The sequence below is a fragment of the Dermochelys coriacea genome, chromosome 2 (genome assembly GCF_009764565.3).
Source record: "Dermochelys coriacea isolate rDerCor1 chromosome 2, rDerCor1.pri.v4, whole genome shotgun sequence".
NCBI lineage: Eukaryota > Metazoa > Chordata > Testudines > Dermochelyidae > Dermochelys > Dermochelys coriacea.
Genome location: NC_050069.1, coordinates 120901490 through 120918683, shown reverse-complemented (window position 1 = coordinate 120918683; position 17194 = coordinate 120901490). Strand labels below are relative to the sequence as shown.

Below are 17194 nucleotides of genomic sequence, written 5' to 3'. Positions count from 1 at the left end.
AGTGGCTACGCTACAGAGCTTACAGCGGTGCAGGTGTGCCACTGCAGCACTGCTAGTGTGGACACTCTACTCTGACAGGAGAGAGCTCTCCCAATTACTCTAGCCCCTGCAAGCGGCGGTCGCTACGTTGGCAGGAGAAGCTCTCCCGCCTACTGTCCAAACTGGCGCTTAGATCCATGTAACTTACATCGCACAGGGGGGTGGCTTATTCACACCCCTGAGCAACATAAGTTATACCGACATAAGTAGTAGTGTGTACATAGCCTTATTTTAGGTGTTGCTCGTAGCACTGGCACATACATAACTTCTATGAAGAAGTGTGACTTTAGGCTGGCAACGGTCCTTAAAGTACAGCTTTAGTTTAAAAAAAAAAAAAAAGTTACAGACTATCTCAACAGCAACTACTACTGGCAATGGGCCCCAAATTTACATCATCCACGGCAGATCAGAGGATTACCAAGGATGGACCAATAGGATGTTGGATGTGTTGTCACATTCTGCTATATTCTATACAAATCCATTAGGCACACTGTAATTTCTCCTATTTCTTCCATGCTCAAGGAAGGAAGAGGTTCCTTGCGCAGAGCCCGAGCCAACTCCCACTGAAATCAATGTGAGTATTTCTATGGACTTTAAAGGAAGTTGGATTGGGCCTAAAGAAAGTAGACACAGCAAAACCAACAGCCCTTAATACTAGGGTGCTCAGAATCTTGATCTAGCTCTGAATTTTGTAACTAATAGGCACCTACAGAGATTCCATCTTGTCACAATGTAGGTGAATAAGGCTATTGAGAAGTTGGACCAACATATGGATATAGCCTCATTTTCTACGTCTTTCTAGTTACTTGGTAGCCCATTTTGCCAGCTGTTTATTCCAGGCCAGCCCCACCTGTGCTTTGACATGGGGCCAAAGATTCTATATGCAAAATGGCACTGTAGTGTTTGCCTGGCTTTTACTATGAATAAGTAGGTAAGTAAGTAAATCCATGTATTAGCGACATCATAGCAGGATTTTCTAAAGCCTTCATGATCCATTGCTAATTTCAAGGGCTAAGCAGCTTACCTTTCAGTGATCTGCCATATACCATCCATCCATCATTGTCTTACTGGTCGTCCCACAATATAATGACCCACCACCATTTGTTCCATAATAACTTTCTCAGGTTATTTCCATCTCTACGCCTAACGTGATCAAGTACATAGGTTTGCATCTGTTGATTTCCAATAGCAGGATCTGATTCTCTCCAGTAATATTTCTAACATAGGCATTCATCTTTTTTTCCTGCCAGACATACAGCATTATATAAAAACGTTGTGCAAATCCTTGAACACAATGGAACTACTTGCACAAGAACAGACTATTTGTGTAAATAAAGGTTTGCAGGATTGGGCTCCAGTGTTGCAAATTCAAGACACTGATACACCTCCTAATCTTCCAAAAGAGCTGGCTGGCAGGAATCAGTACTCAGAGAAGCATATTTGTCCAGGTAAGAACTCTCTCTGACTACAATGGCCTATTCTTTCATCAGAAATGGCAGGTGAGATTTTTAGTCTCTGGCACTTCACAGGCCACCCAGTAGGGGGTTCTATAGTTCCATGCATCCACCAAGATTTTTCATCATAAGCAAGAGATTTCACCTCTAGTACATGTTTCTAACCTCTAGATCTTGGAAAAGAATCAGCTACAGACCAAACACAAAAAACCAAAAACCTACTAGAAAACTGGAAAAGAAGCTTTACAGCTTTTAGCACAATAAAAACATTTTTATTAAACCCTTAAACAACGTAACAGAAGAAAAGAAGCAGAGTGGGGAGGAAGGAGATTAAGAGTGATGAGAGGGAGCGAAAACTCCTACCCTTTTGCTTTTCTACCGAAAGCCTGCAAGAGCCATCCATGCTCACTTGTTACTTCTGAAAATAATGCTTCCTCTCAGTGACTGACAAGTGTCAATTTGTGGTCAGACTGCATGATTTGCACACGAGTTTGATTTTAGGATCATGCAAATCTGCACTGCCACAGAGAGAGCTCCAGGACAGGCTTTGCCTACATGCATGAATAAGAACTATATATGCATGAATAAATCGCTATGAACGTTCTCACTGACTACAAACATGCAGCCTGAAGCTGCTGATCTTATACGATTAGTCACTATGAATTCAGCTCGGTACAGGCCTCTCTGCTTTATGCATCTAGATTCTAAATATGTGGAAAATACCCAATTGGTTTTACATGTAAACTGAAGCCAGCATAATTTCATTTGTAATATTTGCACACATTGTATAATTTTAAAAATTAACAGGTATAAGACATGCCATAGTACTTTCAGTAACTAGGCCACGATCCTGCAATTTAAGGGACTGCTCACATGCATAAGAGTTTGCAGGATCAGCCCACCCAATGAAGTCAGCAGGAGCTGCGGGACTCAGCACCTTGCGGAATCAAACCCTTTCGGTGCTTGGTAACAGACTCTTGTCTGAATCCTGCAACCCTTACTCACACAAGCATCTGGATTAATGTCAGTGGGAGAATTTAGAAGAATGAGGGCTATGGGATAAAAGGGCAAATTCTACAACCCTTACCCATGCAAAGACTCCTTATTCATATGATCAATTTCACCAACTTCAGTCAGAATAATTTTTGGCCAAGAGGGTTGCAGGATTTCACCAAAGTCCTCCATTTACACTCCTAACACAGACTTGGAAAGAAACTTGTTCAGACTGAAGTCCTTAAATAAAGGAAAATAAATCAGAAGAATATGCCTTGTAGCTTGGAACCCAACTGTACTATTTTTCACTTGTTCAGTCATGCATACATAGGTAAGCTGAGAGCTGGGAAATATCCCAGTGAGGTCACGGAGAAATGTTGCTCACACTCCTTTTCTTCTGCTGCAGTCCGACCTCTAATTGAAAGCATGTGCTAGATCCTCCCTGGAAACTTTGCTGTGCTGTCTTATTATGTGTACTATGCTTGGAGAAATAACTAACAATTCAAGTGATTTAAACGCTGTAAACACCCATCTTTATCATTCTTAAGCTAAACTGGATTTCCATGGGCTTCCTCTCCCCTACCACAAAACCTTCAATTATATACAAATGTTACTGAAATGTGAATAATTATGATTTAATGTCCATACACCTAATCTTGCACACTGCTGAACTTTTACGTGACACACATACGTAGCAAAGCACTTATTTGATTCATTTGCATGTTTTTTAACTGATGGGGGTTGGGGGAGGAATTTCACTCAATGGCACATAGCTCACTATATCACACAAAGTGTTGATGAGAAATGTACGAGTCACTTATAAAAAGACTGACTGACTTCCAAGGCAAAATAGCTACATACATACATAAGAGCTATAAGTTTCACACACCATCCCTCAATAATGCCATGAATAGGTCTTTGCTTTTCCAAAAATGTAGCTATGTTTAAGTTGGCATTGACTCAGACAAGTCCCAAATCCTGTTCATCTTACTCTCAAGATTACCCCTATTGACTCTAATGGAACTAACACATGGGTAAGGGGTGAAGGGACCGGCATAGAGATCCTCCCCTTCTGCTCTTAAGTTTAACTCACTAACCATGGAACCTTACTGGAGCATGGAGGTCAAAGCAAGTGTACGCTTTCTGCAAAGAGTGTGAGATGTTGTACTGTGATTACTATTACATACAGTAACTCCCCACTTAATGCTGTAGTTATGTTCCTGAAAAATGTAACTTTAAGTGAAACGATGTTAAGTGAATCCAATTTCCCCACAGGAATGAATGTAAATAGGGGGGTTAGGTTCCAGGGACATTTTTTTTTGCCATACAGTACAGTACTATAGTTGGGAGGTGCCCCCGCCTTACCCCATACAGGCACAGCCCACTGGCACTGGAGACAATGAGGCAGGCAAGGAGGCTGAAGGTACTGTAGGCTAGGAGAAGCACGTTGCACAGCAGCAGTGGCAGCTTCCCCTACTCTGCAAGCACCAGGGACGGGGGGCTCAACCCTCAGCCCGCTCACTCCTCCCCTTCCCCCAAGCACCCACCCTTAACCCACCTCTTCTTCCTCCCCTCCCCCTTTACTCTGCACACCACGTCCTCACTCCTTCCCCCTCCCTCCCCTGCCTCCTGCCCACGGCAATCAGCTGGCTTGTGGCATTCAGGAGGGAGGAGCGAGGACATGGCGCGCAGGCTCCCCCTCCCTCCCCTGCCTCCTGAACACAGCAAACTGACTGATTGCCGCAGGCAGGAGGCAGGGGAGGGAGGGGGGAGGCATGACGTGTCCTCTCTCCGCCCCCCTGCCTCCTGCCTGCGGCAATCAGCTGGCTTGTGACGTTCAGGGGACAGGAGGGTGGGGGGAGGAGCGAAGACTCAGCACGCAGCCTTCCCCTCCCCGCCTGCAGCAATCAGCTGGTTTGCAGCGTTCGGGAGGCAGCGGAGGGAGGGGAAGCCTGCACGCTGAGTCCTCGCTCCTCCCCTCTCCCTCCTGAACACCGCAAGCCAGCTGATTGCTGCAGGCAGGAGGCGGGGGGAGGAGGGGGAAGGCACTGATCTACAGGGTCTGCCAGCAGGCGGGAGGTGCTGTGTGGGGGGCGTAAGGGAGCTGATAGGGCAGCTGCCAGCTGTGGACAAAGCAGGCAGCCAAACGACGTTATAGCAAAGTATTGCACAACTTTAAATGGAGCATGTTCTGTAATTGAGCAGGGACATAAGATCGAAAGAACATTAAGCAAGAGGACATTAAGTGGGGAGTTACTGTATTATACCCCACAGCGTATATGAAAAAATAAATCAGATTGTACCTTCCTCTCCTTGACCCAGACTGTCATCTCCCATGGGAAAACCCACAGGAGGGAGCAAGGTAAACGAAGAGGTGGACAATCCTATGAAGTACAGCTGGCAAAGTTTTCCTTTATGGAAAGGGATTGAGGAACCACAAATTTTAGAGATAGAGCCCCCTCCCAATTGCATAAAGAGCAATTAGATCTTACAAATCTCCACAGAAAGTCTTTTGCATAGACACGGGAGCTGTCTTGCAGAGATGACTGCTGGCTGCTACTCTACTCTTCCCCCTAACCTCAGAAAGCATGACCCAGCAAGAGACTCGCATGCTCCTCCCCACCTGCAGGGCATGCATTAGCAGCCTCAGACTGGACTCAGAGGAAGATAAAACAGCTAACAGTCTACAGCTGTTATTCCAACCCCTCCTTCCCATTTCTGCACAGAATTATAAAGGATCTGCAGGGATGATACAAGAACAAAGGGACATTCAATGACATTAAAAGGTAGGAAATTCAAAACGGATAAAAGGAAATACATTTTCACACAAGGAGCAATTAAGCTGTGAAACTGATTGTCATAGGAAATAATTGAGGCCAACAACATATCAAGATTTAAAAAAAAGGCAGATGGGGCAGACTGGGAATTTATATGGATAACCAAAAATAGCCAAAGTTGTCATAATTAAAAATAATAAAAATGTTGGAAGGGATATTAAACTTCATGCTTCAGGGTTTAAAATAATCTCTAATTTTAGAGATCAGGATGAAACCCATGTGGAGGGCAGATTATCCCACATTGGCCTATTGCAGATTTTTTACACCATCCACTGAAGCAGCTGGTTCTGGCCACTGTTGCAGACAGGATACTGGACTAAATGGACAGCTGGTCTGATTCAGCATGGGAAATCCTATCAGGGGTTCTCGCAACAAATTTTTGGTGGCCTCAGAATGCGGCCACCAACTCTCACTGTGGCCACCCTTACACTTTCCCCCTAAAATACTTAATTAACTTTAGGAAAAACAATTAGATATGCACAGATTCACATCCAAATCATTGTAATGTATATTTGTAGGGTTTTTTTTGGCAGACTCAGTAACAAAAATAATGTTACTCCCCTTTTGCCCCCCCTTCCCATCCAGGGCATATTGGGTCCTGGGCTTGTTGTGAATATTTGTATATTTGTTAATATCACAGCACACTTAGTAGCTACCTGGGAGGCTATGAAAAAAGTGATATTAATAAACATACAAGTATCACTTTTCACAGATAGCTAGTAAGTCTGCTATGAAAAGTGATAATTGCATTTTTGTTAATATCACTTTTCTCAGCAAGACCCAGGACCCATTAAGCCCTGGATGGGGAGGCCAAAGGGGGAGGCAGCAGGGTCGAGAGGCAATGGTGGAACTCCCTTGCTCCTGCAGCTTTGTACCCCAGCTCTCTCCAGAGGTGGTGCAGGGTAGCGCATCCAGGAGCAACAAGGAAGGAGGGGCCGATGCTTCCCCTCTTCCCTGACACTACCCAGGAGGCTGTTGTGGCTGCACAAAAAGACCATGGTGGCTGCATTTGAAAAACTGTCTGCATTTGAGAAATGTTGTCCTATGTTTTTATGAGAGCAGCACCTCCCCTGTGACACCTAGTCTTCAATTCTGCCACGCTATCCCTGCAGGGGGCTGGGGATGGTGTCACAAAGGCAGCACTCTTCCCCACTATTCTCAGGGGGATGGGGAAATCCACACATGGAGGGTTCAGTCCATGCATTAATTCTGGAGAGAATAATCCAGGTTTTAGAGGTCACCTCTGTGCTCCAAGGGTTTCATTTTCACGTGATGTCACCAACTTTGCTCATTTTGGGCACGTTTATTGGGGAGGAGCTGGCAAGCTGTGCTGGGGGCTGGATGTTGGCAGTATGAAAAAAACATTGTTTTAAACTGGTTACATTCTGAACAGAGCTCTTGTCTGGGGGCATTAGGGCCAGATTTGTAAAGGTATTTAGCATTATGCAGTGAGAGTTAGGTCCTTAGTGAGATTTTCAAAATTTTCATCTTTCGGCAGATAAATACCTGTAAAAATCTGGGCCTTAGTGCACAAATTGAATCCTGATACAACAGTTTTCTTATTTTAAGATCTATAGCTCAGACTATGCACAGGTAAATTACAGCACCTAACAGTATTCCTTTCAAACAACACCCTGACAAATTTCCCAACATAGGAATTCAAGAGTAAAAAAGGGTTTTTTTTTTGTTTCATTCTATATTTAACATAACCGTTTATGCACACACGTACAGCCCCAGGAGGCTATAGGCAGAGAAGTCTGGTCTCTCAACTCACTGGCTTTTTACATACATTCATACCAACATTATCATTATTATGATAGTGCCTACAAACACCAGTCTAGGTGCTCAGAGCTTCACGGTCACAAGCAAAGAAAACAGTCCCAGCCCCAGTGGTCTTGCAGACAGGGTGTCAGATAAGACACATGATATAAGACAGAACACAAAAGACAAAATGAAGTGAGGAAAAGTGACCGGAGGAAGAGGAAATGAAATGAACATGGTATTAAAATGGCCATCTCTGCTATCACTTTTAGCACTGAATTCATACAAACTCAGCATGGAACATGGACCAAAAAAACCCCCAAACTGACAAATTTCAATAATTCATCATGTGCTCCAGATTTTTGGATGGCTTTATCATGAAAGCAGCAAATTTTATTAATCTTATAACATTACAGATGAACCATTAATTTTTGCCATCACTGGACCACGCTGCTGAATGATTTGGAACATCAGCCTGTTTCAACGGATTTACCTATAACCAAGTATAACTTGTTTCAGAGTAGCAGCCGTGTTAGTCTGTATCCGCAGAAAGAAAAGGAGGACTTGTGGCACCTTAGTGACTAACAAATTTATCTGAGCATAAGCTTTCGTGAACTACAGCTCACTTCATCAGATGTAAAGGAGACTGAGAAGAAAATGAAAAAATGTGTCCTTTCACTGAAGGTCCTTAGCAATAGTATGCAACCAATGCCATCCTGGAAGAGCTGAATCTAAAGGCCATTAAGGCAAATAAAAAAAACTGAATTTCAGTTGGACTACATTGCTAGAAGCCTAAAAATGAAGATCTGTTCCCTTTTGTCCACCAGACTGAAGTTCTGAACAAATTCTGTTAATGAACTATTGACATTGTCAACAATGAAATGGGGCACAATAGATGTAGTGTATTTATCCGTATTGTCACAGTACTGTAACAGCTGCTGTCTTTGGAAACTGCTAAATTGCCTCTGTAGAGCTCCCTTCACACATACATTAAACTCCCAGATGGTCTTGTAAACAGTGTATAAGAGAGCACATATTACCCATAACCTACTGTGTTCAGAAAGTGCAGCAAAATGTGACAGTCTGCTAGTGTGTGTAATCCAGATCATGCAGACCTCAGTCCTTCCTGGTGCACTGCAGATGTGACACAGAAGCAGCTGAGCATCTCTTTTCCATTCACTCCTGCTTTTGGCCTGATGTAACAGGGAAGGAAGGCAGATATGATCCAGCATGAAACAGAAGTTCTGTGTCAGGAGATAATGTGGAGGATGATGGGAGAGCTCTGATATGCCACAGCTAATTAATTATCAGTGGCACCAACATTCTCGTGAAGGACAGAGAAAGATGTGAGGAGGAAGAGAGGAAACAGAAAGTAGGCCAAGCAAAGTGAGACATGAGGGGGATAAACAGCCTGGGAAAGACTGACAAAGAAAGGAAGAGAAAAATCAGACTACATAGGATAGGGGTGGGGGAAGAAGCAGCCGGAAGAGAAGCAATCTGAAAAGAGAAATACAGCAGAACATTCCTATGAGACAGAAGAAACTTTGTGTACTGAGAGTGTGTGTGTAGGTTCAGGCACTACATTTGAACTGGAAACAAATCATTACAAATGTGAGTTTTTCAATTTGTGCTATTAGAACAAACAATACTTATAGGACGTAAGGGGTGCTGATTACAGGGAGGAAAGGAATGAGTACTGGATAGAGAAAGTGATAGGGTATGTGTTTGTGTGTATGCACATAGATTCATAGATATTAAAGTCAGAAGGGACCATTCTGATCATCTAGTCTGACCTTCTGCACAATGCAGGACACCGAATCTCACCCACCCACTCCTGCACTAAACCTCTCACCTATGTCTGAGCTATTGAAGTCCTCAAATCATGGTTTAAAGACTTCAAGGTGCAGAGAATCCTCCAGCAAGTGACCTGTGCCCCATCCTACAGAGGAAGGCGAAAAAATAGTATATTCCAACTATAATTTTAGGGACATGTACACAGTCGTAATGTGAATGGCCATTCTGGCAGTGCATTTGAACGTTCATGCTTACCGTCCATGTGTCTCTACATTGGGAACATGAACATTCATAAAGCTATTAGCACATGTTAAGAGTTTATAATCAAATTATCAAAGGATCAAATTCTGCCATCCCCACTGAAGTCTGTGAGGGCAGAGTTTCTGGAAGCAGAATTTGGCCCTATGAAAACAGCACTAGAGTATATAAAAGTGTTACAGTTTCACTCCATTAGGATTCCCAGAAAACACATAAACACTCAAAAGGCTAAATTTATCACTGGCTTCAGTGGGATTGTGTTTATGAGAAAAATTTTAGATTGATCAAGAAGCACTAGGGGCTGGTTCCTGCACTCGCTGAATTCAGTGGGAGGTTTGCCTTTGACTTAACGGTGAAGGATTGTGCTTGAAGAAAAGTCTTATTACAGAACTACTCAACATTATTTTGCAGGCAGTAGCCACTTCTCGTTCATTCTATATCAGATTTGTACCTCATTTTCTCTATTTTACTTTATTAATTTGATCTGCTACAATTATTTCTGGATATCTTTAGAGTGAATTGGTCATTTTTAAGTCAGTGCCTCAACCCTTTTCCTCAGTCTTCCTCACCAATTTTTACAGAGGAGATAATTTTGCATAGATGTAAGCAGAGTGGTAATGACTAGAATTGTAAAGTACTGTGTATGTCTGTGAATGATATGATTGCACTTATTGAGCCAGTCTGTACTTTTATATTGTGTGGTTTGTGCATGTGCCTAGAGCAGTGGCTTTCAAACTGCGTATCGCGACCCAGTACTGGATCGCGGAATGTAAGACTGGGAATGTAAGACTGGGTCGCAGTGGTTCTGGTCAGCACTGCTTACTGGGCCATTAAAAGTCCCAGAGGTGGTGCTGCCTGGCTAAGGCAGGCTAGTCTCTACCTGTTCTGACACCTCTGCACCCCAGAAGCGGCCACCAGCAGGTTCGGCTCCTAGGTGGGGCAGGACACGGGGCTCTGCGCACCAATGGTAGCTGGGAGGGGGGAGGGCAGTGTCTGCAGGCGAGAGCCACCCACATGGAGCCGCCAGCACACCTCCACCTAGGAGCCAGACCTGCTGCTGGCCACTTCCGGGGCACAGCGCGGTCCGCGCTGCCAGGACAGGCAGGAAGCCTGCCTTAGCACTCCCGCTGCACCGCTGACTGAGGTACGGTGGGACCGAGGTAAGCCTGCACTCCAATCCTCTGCCTCAGCCCTGAGCCCCTCCCAAACCCAGAGCCACTTCCTGCACACCAAACCCCTCATTCCCAGTCCCGCCCCAGAGCCTGCACCCACTCCCCGAAGCCCTGACCCCCTCCCGCATCCCAATCACCTGCCCCAGCCCAGAGCCCCCTCCCACATCCTGAACCCCTCATTCCTGGTCCCACCCCACAGGCCTCACTCCCACACCCCAACTCTCTGCCCCAGCCCTGAGCCCCTCCCACAACCCAAACCCCTCATCTCCAGCTCCGTTGGGTCACGGGCATCAACAATTTTCTTCAGCTGGGTCCCCAGAAAAAAGTTTGAAAACCACTGGCCGAGAGTAAGGGATAGGCACACTTCAGACACCCAAAAAAAATACTATGAGGATTCTGGTGACATCATAATGAATCATGAGAATGAAGATACTCTGTCATTATAAGAGCAGGAATCTGATTGGAAGACAAAAATTATGACCCTACAGAGAGTGGCAAACAGCACAGAAATGGACTTGTTAGCCAGCTTACTATTAATGTGTAAGAAAAACATTTTACAAAAGCATCACTGTAATAAAGAGTACAGTTGTCCTAGACACTCACACCTCATGTTGATGAGAGTATTTGGCCTTTAGCGTCATTATGCATTCCAGATGTCCAGGTATCAAGTATACTTTCCTATGAACTGTTATTGCTTATATTGTGTATGGTACTTGTACCATAGTACAGATTTTGCGAGACTGATACCCTCTATGTGTAGCTCTCCCCACCCCCTATACAGAAAGAGGAAGGTGGTCAGCTAGCTCCATAGCAGCATTCCCCTCCCTCCCCCCACACACTTTCTCTGGGAACTGCCGGGGCATATGAAATTAAAAAAAGCTGGCGGCTAATAAAATGTGACACGCCCTCTAATCCCTATGGTGAGAATGTCCCTGTCCTGGCATAGTTGCAATCAGGGGAGACCATGCCAATACAATTCCACTGGAACACGTAGATGGTCTTGTGCCCTTGGTGGATCTTGTAAACCTTTTGGACCAGACCCTTCATTTTTTCTGTGGATGGAGGGGAACCGTCCCCCTGTCTTCCACACAACAGAAGAATACAGTGGAAACTGCATGAGAGGAACCTGATTAAATTCCCTACTTCCTATGCAAGTACCACACCACTTAAGGGTATCACATGGCTCATAAAGGTGTGCTCTTTGCAAGATTCTGATAACCCTCAGTTCACATTAAAGTGGCAAGAACATTTATGTTTTCATGGAAACTCTGGTCTAAAAAAATACAAATTAATACTACTCTCTATTTGCTTTTTCAGTCAAAAATTTTACTGGGTGTGCTGGTACCCACCCCCATTAGGGCTTAAAGTCACTGGAAAAGTTAAGATATATGAATACAGATGCTCAGGGTATTGAGCACCACAAGGGCGGGCTCAGGATCCTGCAAGAGGAATCTAAGTTTATAGAAACTTATAGTGATCTTAGTTTAATTCCTTTAGTATGGATATTAGAACAGGGCTCAAGCCTTAAAATACTTATGCAAATAGTTCTTACTCTTATAAAGAGATCCACTAACTTCAATTGAACTATCTGCATGATGAATGTCTGCTCACATGAAATAAGGGGTTTTGCAGGATCAGGTCCAAACACTGTAAAGTTCATAATGAAAAGCAGGCTTAGTGTAATATTATAGCCTGACCCCCCATGAAAGGAGATCTCCCAGTAGCAAGTACAGTGATACCAAGCACATAATCAAGACTTTCTAGGGAATCCTTGTTGCAGTGTAGAAGCATGCATTTATATCAGATCAGTTCATTTGCACATATGCCCTTTGCAAGGATCAATGATATTTCTTCTGACTGAAATAGATTGTTACACGTAACAAATTTCAGAAGGCAAAACACTGAGATTTGGTCTACACTTTAAATTTGTGTCAGTATAACTATGTTGCTCAGGTGTGTGGATTTTCCTGTCAATATAGCTACTGCCTCTTGAGGAAGTGGAGTACTTATGCTGATATAGGTAGCAACTTCACTAAGAACTGCAGCAGCTCCACCTTTGCTGCTGCAAATCTGTAAATGTAAACAGGCCCTGAGCTGCAGAACTCTAATCTCAAATAAGCCACAATCATCTTGCAATCCCCTCTTAAAGATTTAAAATATGTATTTCTCCAGTATTCTCTCCACGTCTTTTTTTAGTATTCCTAGAACAACAGTAGCCAACATGTGTCTGGTCCCCCCCCACACCTTATTTTTGCATAAGCATCATTAATGCTGTGCAGTTCTGGAAATAGTGGATTAGGAGGGTGGTTCACTAAAATTTGCTATTACTGTGCAAAAAGGAACATACCAGCACAGAATGTTGGCTTTGTTTTGAACCCACAAGTAAATTATAGTCCCACAAAAGGAGTGATCTACCATCTCTTTCTAAAATTTCTGCAACTGAAAAGTGGAAAAAAATTTTAGCCTACAAAATTAATAACCATTTTTAAGATCAAACTATTTTAGCTCAAATTTTAGGTGTCTGCTACCTGAAAATATCCCTTAACTTTTATACAACGTAATTTGACAAAATGTATATAAATGATAGGATAATCTAATTTTTCTGATGCTACTTAAATGTACCTATGGTAACCAGAAGTACTTCCAGCTCCTGCTATGCAATACAAATTTGACTCACACGGCTTTCACTGCTTCCATAAAGATTAAAGATACAAATAACACTCTGCCTGACACTTTTGGAAAAGCTAGGATCAACAGTATATCTGACTCAGTGCTAATGCCTAGAAACTGTGTGACTTTCTACTGGGTGAAATATATTGAAAATTATGAAAAAATGTGATTCTTCTTTGAAATGCTACATGCAAAAACCTGAGATCCAAAAAGTGTATCTAAAATGGGGTCATACCCCCATGTGTACCAAATACATTATAAAATCCCCTGCTTATATCCAAAGCATCATTTAGTTAAAAGAAGATTTGACTGTATGTGAGGCCAGATATGCACAAGTTCTGGTGAATAAATATGAAATACAGACTGTACAGAGAAATGCAGTGATACCTCATTACCACAAAGTCATTTTTCACAGAATTTCATTTTAAGAAGTGGGTTCACTATAACTGGAATCATCAGCTACATACTGCAAATACTCAGAAACAATTCAGGACTTTGATTCTATCACATTCGCATGTTTCACTGTTAGGGTTACCATATTTGAATATTCAAAAAAAAAAAAAAAAAAAAGACATTCCGGGGGGGGTATTTGCTTGCCCCTCCACCCCCGGGGCCCACCCCAACTCCACCCCTTTTCTGCCCCCTCCCCACCCCCATTCCAACCCCTTCCCCAAAGTCCCCGCCCCAACTCTGCCCCGTCCCTGCCCCATTGGACCCCTTCCCCAAATCCCCGCCCGGCCCTGCCTCCTCCCCTGAGCACCCCGCGTTCCCCCTCCTCCCTCCCAGCTGCATGAAACGGCGCAAGCACTGGGAGCTAGCGGGGAAAAGCGGGCACTTTCTCGAGTGATCAACATTCACTCTCTTTCTTGAATGATCAACTCTTCTCTGGGGAAAAATAATAATGGCAAAATCCTGGACGTTTTTAGATATTTAAAAATTCCTCCTGGATGGCGATTTAAGAACCAAAAAGCTGGACATGTCCAGGAAAATACAGACGTATGGTAATCCCATTCACTGTAAGTAGTTTCCATCATTAGCCAAAGAAAGTACAGTTCTTGAGATTTAAAAGATCTTAACCCCCAAATCATAGAATTGTCAGCATTAAAAATAATGTAGGGAGATTTAAGCCCTAATATTACAGTCATTGGGAGCTTCTTTCTTCCACCCCCTCCTCATGCACATCATTCACTGTGGAAGCCTACTGAAATAAGGGTGACAATTTATATGGGAAAGATTGCTCACAGAAGTGAAGGCTGCAGGACCCAGGCCTTGCACAGGAATTAAATCTCCTGATGTGCTAAGGAGGTTTACTCTTCATCAGTTATAGTTCATGCTATGCGGGATGACCAAGTAGGGGCATCAGTATTCCAGTGCGAGTGAAAAAGCACAAATGGTGCCTCTGAAACATGTAATTAAGGCCTAATATTTTGCAAGAGTGGTCACTGTTTTGGAGGGCCTCACTTGATACAACTAGGGCCTGATTTTTAGAGGTGCTGAGCACTCACAGCTCCAGCTCAAGTCAATAGGGCCTACAGGTGCTCAGCTCCACTGAAAATCAGGCCCAAAGTACGTTAGGTTGAGTGCCCAAATCAGTAGGCCTTAGAATTGGCAGCCAGCTCAAGAGTTTTCAGATTTTACACAGCAAGATTCCCCAGTTGGCTGCAGGGGGCACTCAGTGCCTAGACTGTCAGGTAGCATTCCTTCCTCCCTCAGTGTTAGCCGAGAAAGGATGAGGAGGGGAAAAAAAGATGAACTAAAATGAGCAACTCTATATTTTCAGAAACAGAAAGAGAAGCGATTTCCCATGAACTTAGGATATAGCACAGGAATCAGGGAAGGGAAGGGGGGGGGTCGGAGAAGAATATTCCAGATATTTTTAACAGGACAAAATGACAACACAAATAGATGGAGACCTGCCTGGCAGGAGTAAAGAAAGCAGGAGGCCTGACTGACTGAGAGCCTGCAAGACATTTCATTTTGAATTACTCTAGAATTACTTTTTTCCACCTTGGCTAGGGGAAAATTCTATGATGCTACCTCCAACCTCAAGGACCATGTCTTTTCTCACACAGGTCAGAATCAGAAGTAACCCCACTGAAGTCAGTAGAACTACACTGGTACAAAGGAGCAGAGAATCAAGCCTCAGAATTTAACTCTCCATCACCCTGCACTGGGGCTCAGCGTAGGATGGTTAAAGAGAGACAGCAGCAGCAATCTTCCAAGTTCTCATGAGAAAAATATACACAAAGGCTGGACTTTTCCCTCTATGATTAGGCCCTGTAAGTCTGCTCTATCGACTGTGCTTACAAGTGGGAAATACACATTTGCTCACTTTCAACACCAGTGCTTCCCCCACCCCACTCCCCGCCTCCCTGGAAGTGTCTTGGGCAGGGGCGGGGAGGTGTTAAACCAGTGTGGATGGAGCAGTAAACATAGATTATGTCAATTGGGATCACTGGGAGCCAGAGCGGGCTGGGACAGTATTCCAAGAACTCTCTCTACAATTACGTCCACAGGGTGCATCCGAATTTGGGGCTTGTGCGGACGATGACCGAGTTCGGTTTCCCAGCAAGCCGGGCCAAACCTCTGGCGCAGATTCTCTCCACTGCCTTGTCTGAAGGGTCATTTCACGGGCACTGTACCAGGCTGTAACTTACCCAGCGGAGAACCCAGCCCGTTAGCGGGCGTTTAACCCTTTCCTCCCCACCGCGTGCTGTAGCCCTTCAATCGCTCCGGGAAAGCCACTCAAACCCCCACAGCCAGCAACAGAGCCGGCCTCTCCCCACCCGCTCCAGGGCGCCTTCCCACATACCCCCCACAGCCACGGGCAGGGTCTTAGGCACTAGGAAGGAAGCCAGAAGCCGCCCAAACCTTGGAGCAGGGGGGACTGTGACAGCGCGGGGCGATCCTCCGGGAAGGAGTCCAGCAGCCTCTTGAAGAGGCGGCCCAGGTCCGAGTAGCTGCGGTGCAAGTAGAGAACGTTCCTGTCCGACCACTCGGTGCGGATCTCGAAGAACTCCTCCTCGTCCCCGCGCCGGTTGATGATGAGTCTCCGGATGCCGTTCACCCAGCAGCCCCTCACGTACATGTTCACCAGAGAGGTGCCCTCAAACACGGCCGAGGCCATCCTGCCGCTGCCCGCACATACCCCGCCGGGGAGCAGCCTCCTGCAGCTGCTGGGGAACCGACGGGTGGCTGGGGGGGGCGGGGGTTGCAAATCAAGGACGGGGGGGGGGGGTGCGATCCGCAAAAAGCCCGGGTTGAGTCTCCTCCTGCGCTGGAGGGGAGGTCCCAGCCCTGCCCTCCTCCCGCTGCAGCTGTGCTGCGTGTCACACGCCCGGCGGGCAGCGGCACGGCGCGGAGACCCCGACGGGCAGGAACTTTTCCCGACTTTCTTGCACGTTGCAGGGCGCCGGTGTAACGACACAAACAGCTCCCGCTGTCTCCCCGCTTGGCCAACGGGGGGCAGCTCGGGCCGGGCCAGGAGGCAGCGCCCTTTGCGGCCCGATCCCGGGCACTCCCTGCACACTCAGCTCTTGCTTCGCCTTTCCCCACGCAGCAGCTCGAGGAGGCCCCTCCAAGCAGGCAGACACCCGCCCCCGTCCGGCCGACTCCTCCGCGCCCCGGGACTCAGCGCAGGGGAGGGTCGCGAGTTCCGCTCGGGCTCCGCTCCCCCGGCCTTGGCTTCCTCGCTCCGGATCCCGCGGGGGGCTGGACAGCGGGGGCGGGATGCTTCCCGCCCGCTCTCCTGGGGCTGGCTGGTCGGAGGCTCCCGGCGGCTGGCTCCTCGGGGGCAGCGGAGAAGTTTTGGCTCCCGCGCGGCCCTGCAGCAGGCAGAGGCTAAAGCCCCCCCCCCCCGCTGCCTTCTCTCGCCAGGGGACCCGAGGGCAGGGTTATTGCAACGCCATCGCCCCGCCCGGGCGCCTGCTCTGCGCGCTCCGGCCGGGGCAGCTCCCCCCTGCTCGGTGGCGCTGCCGATCCCGGCCCGCTGGGGAGGGGTCACTGAAAAGCCCCGGCCAGCGGAGCCTCCTCCTGAGCGGCGCTTGCCAGGCTCCCCCTCCGCAGCAGAGAGCCCGTAGCCAACCCCCGCCCCATCCTCACCGCCGAGCAGGGTCCCAGCCCGGGCACAGCGTCCTGCGCCTCGGGGTGATCTCACAGACAGCCACGGAGCGGACGAGGAACTTCTCCCTCCCACTGGCCCGAGAAGTTTTTCTTC

The 17194-nt window shown here is 46.3% G+C and overlaps 1 protein-coding gene across 1 annotated transcript in view; it reads right to left on the bottom strand.

Moving 5' to 3' along the window:
• The window catches only part of PXDC1 (PX domain containing 1), a 35606-nt gene extending 19501 nt beyond the window's left edge, over positions 1–16105 (bottom strand). Inside the window, exon 1 of the mRNA XM_038388181.2 lies at positions 15850–16105. Coding sequence (XP_038244109.1) covers positions 15850–16105 — 256 coding nt within the window. The remainder of the gene's footprint in view (positions 1–15849) is intronic.
• Positions 16106–17194: the final 1089 nt, after the last annotated feature.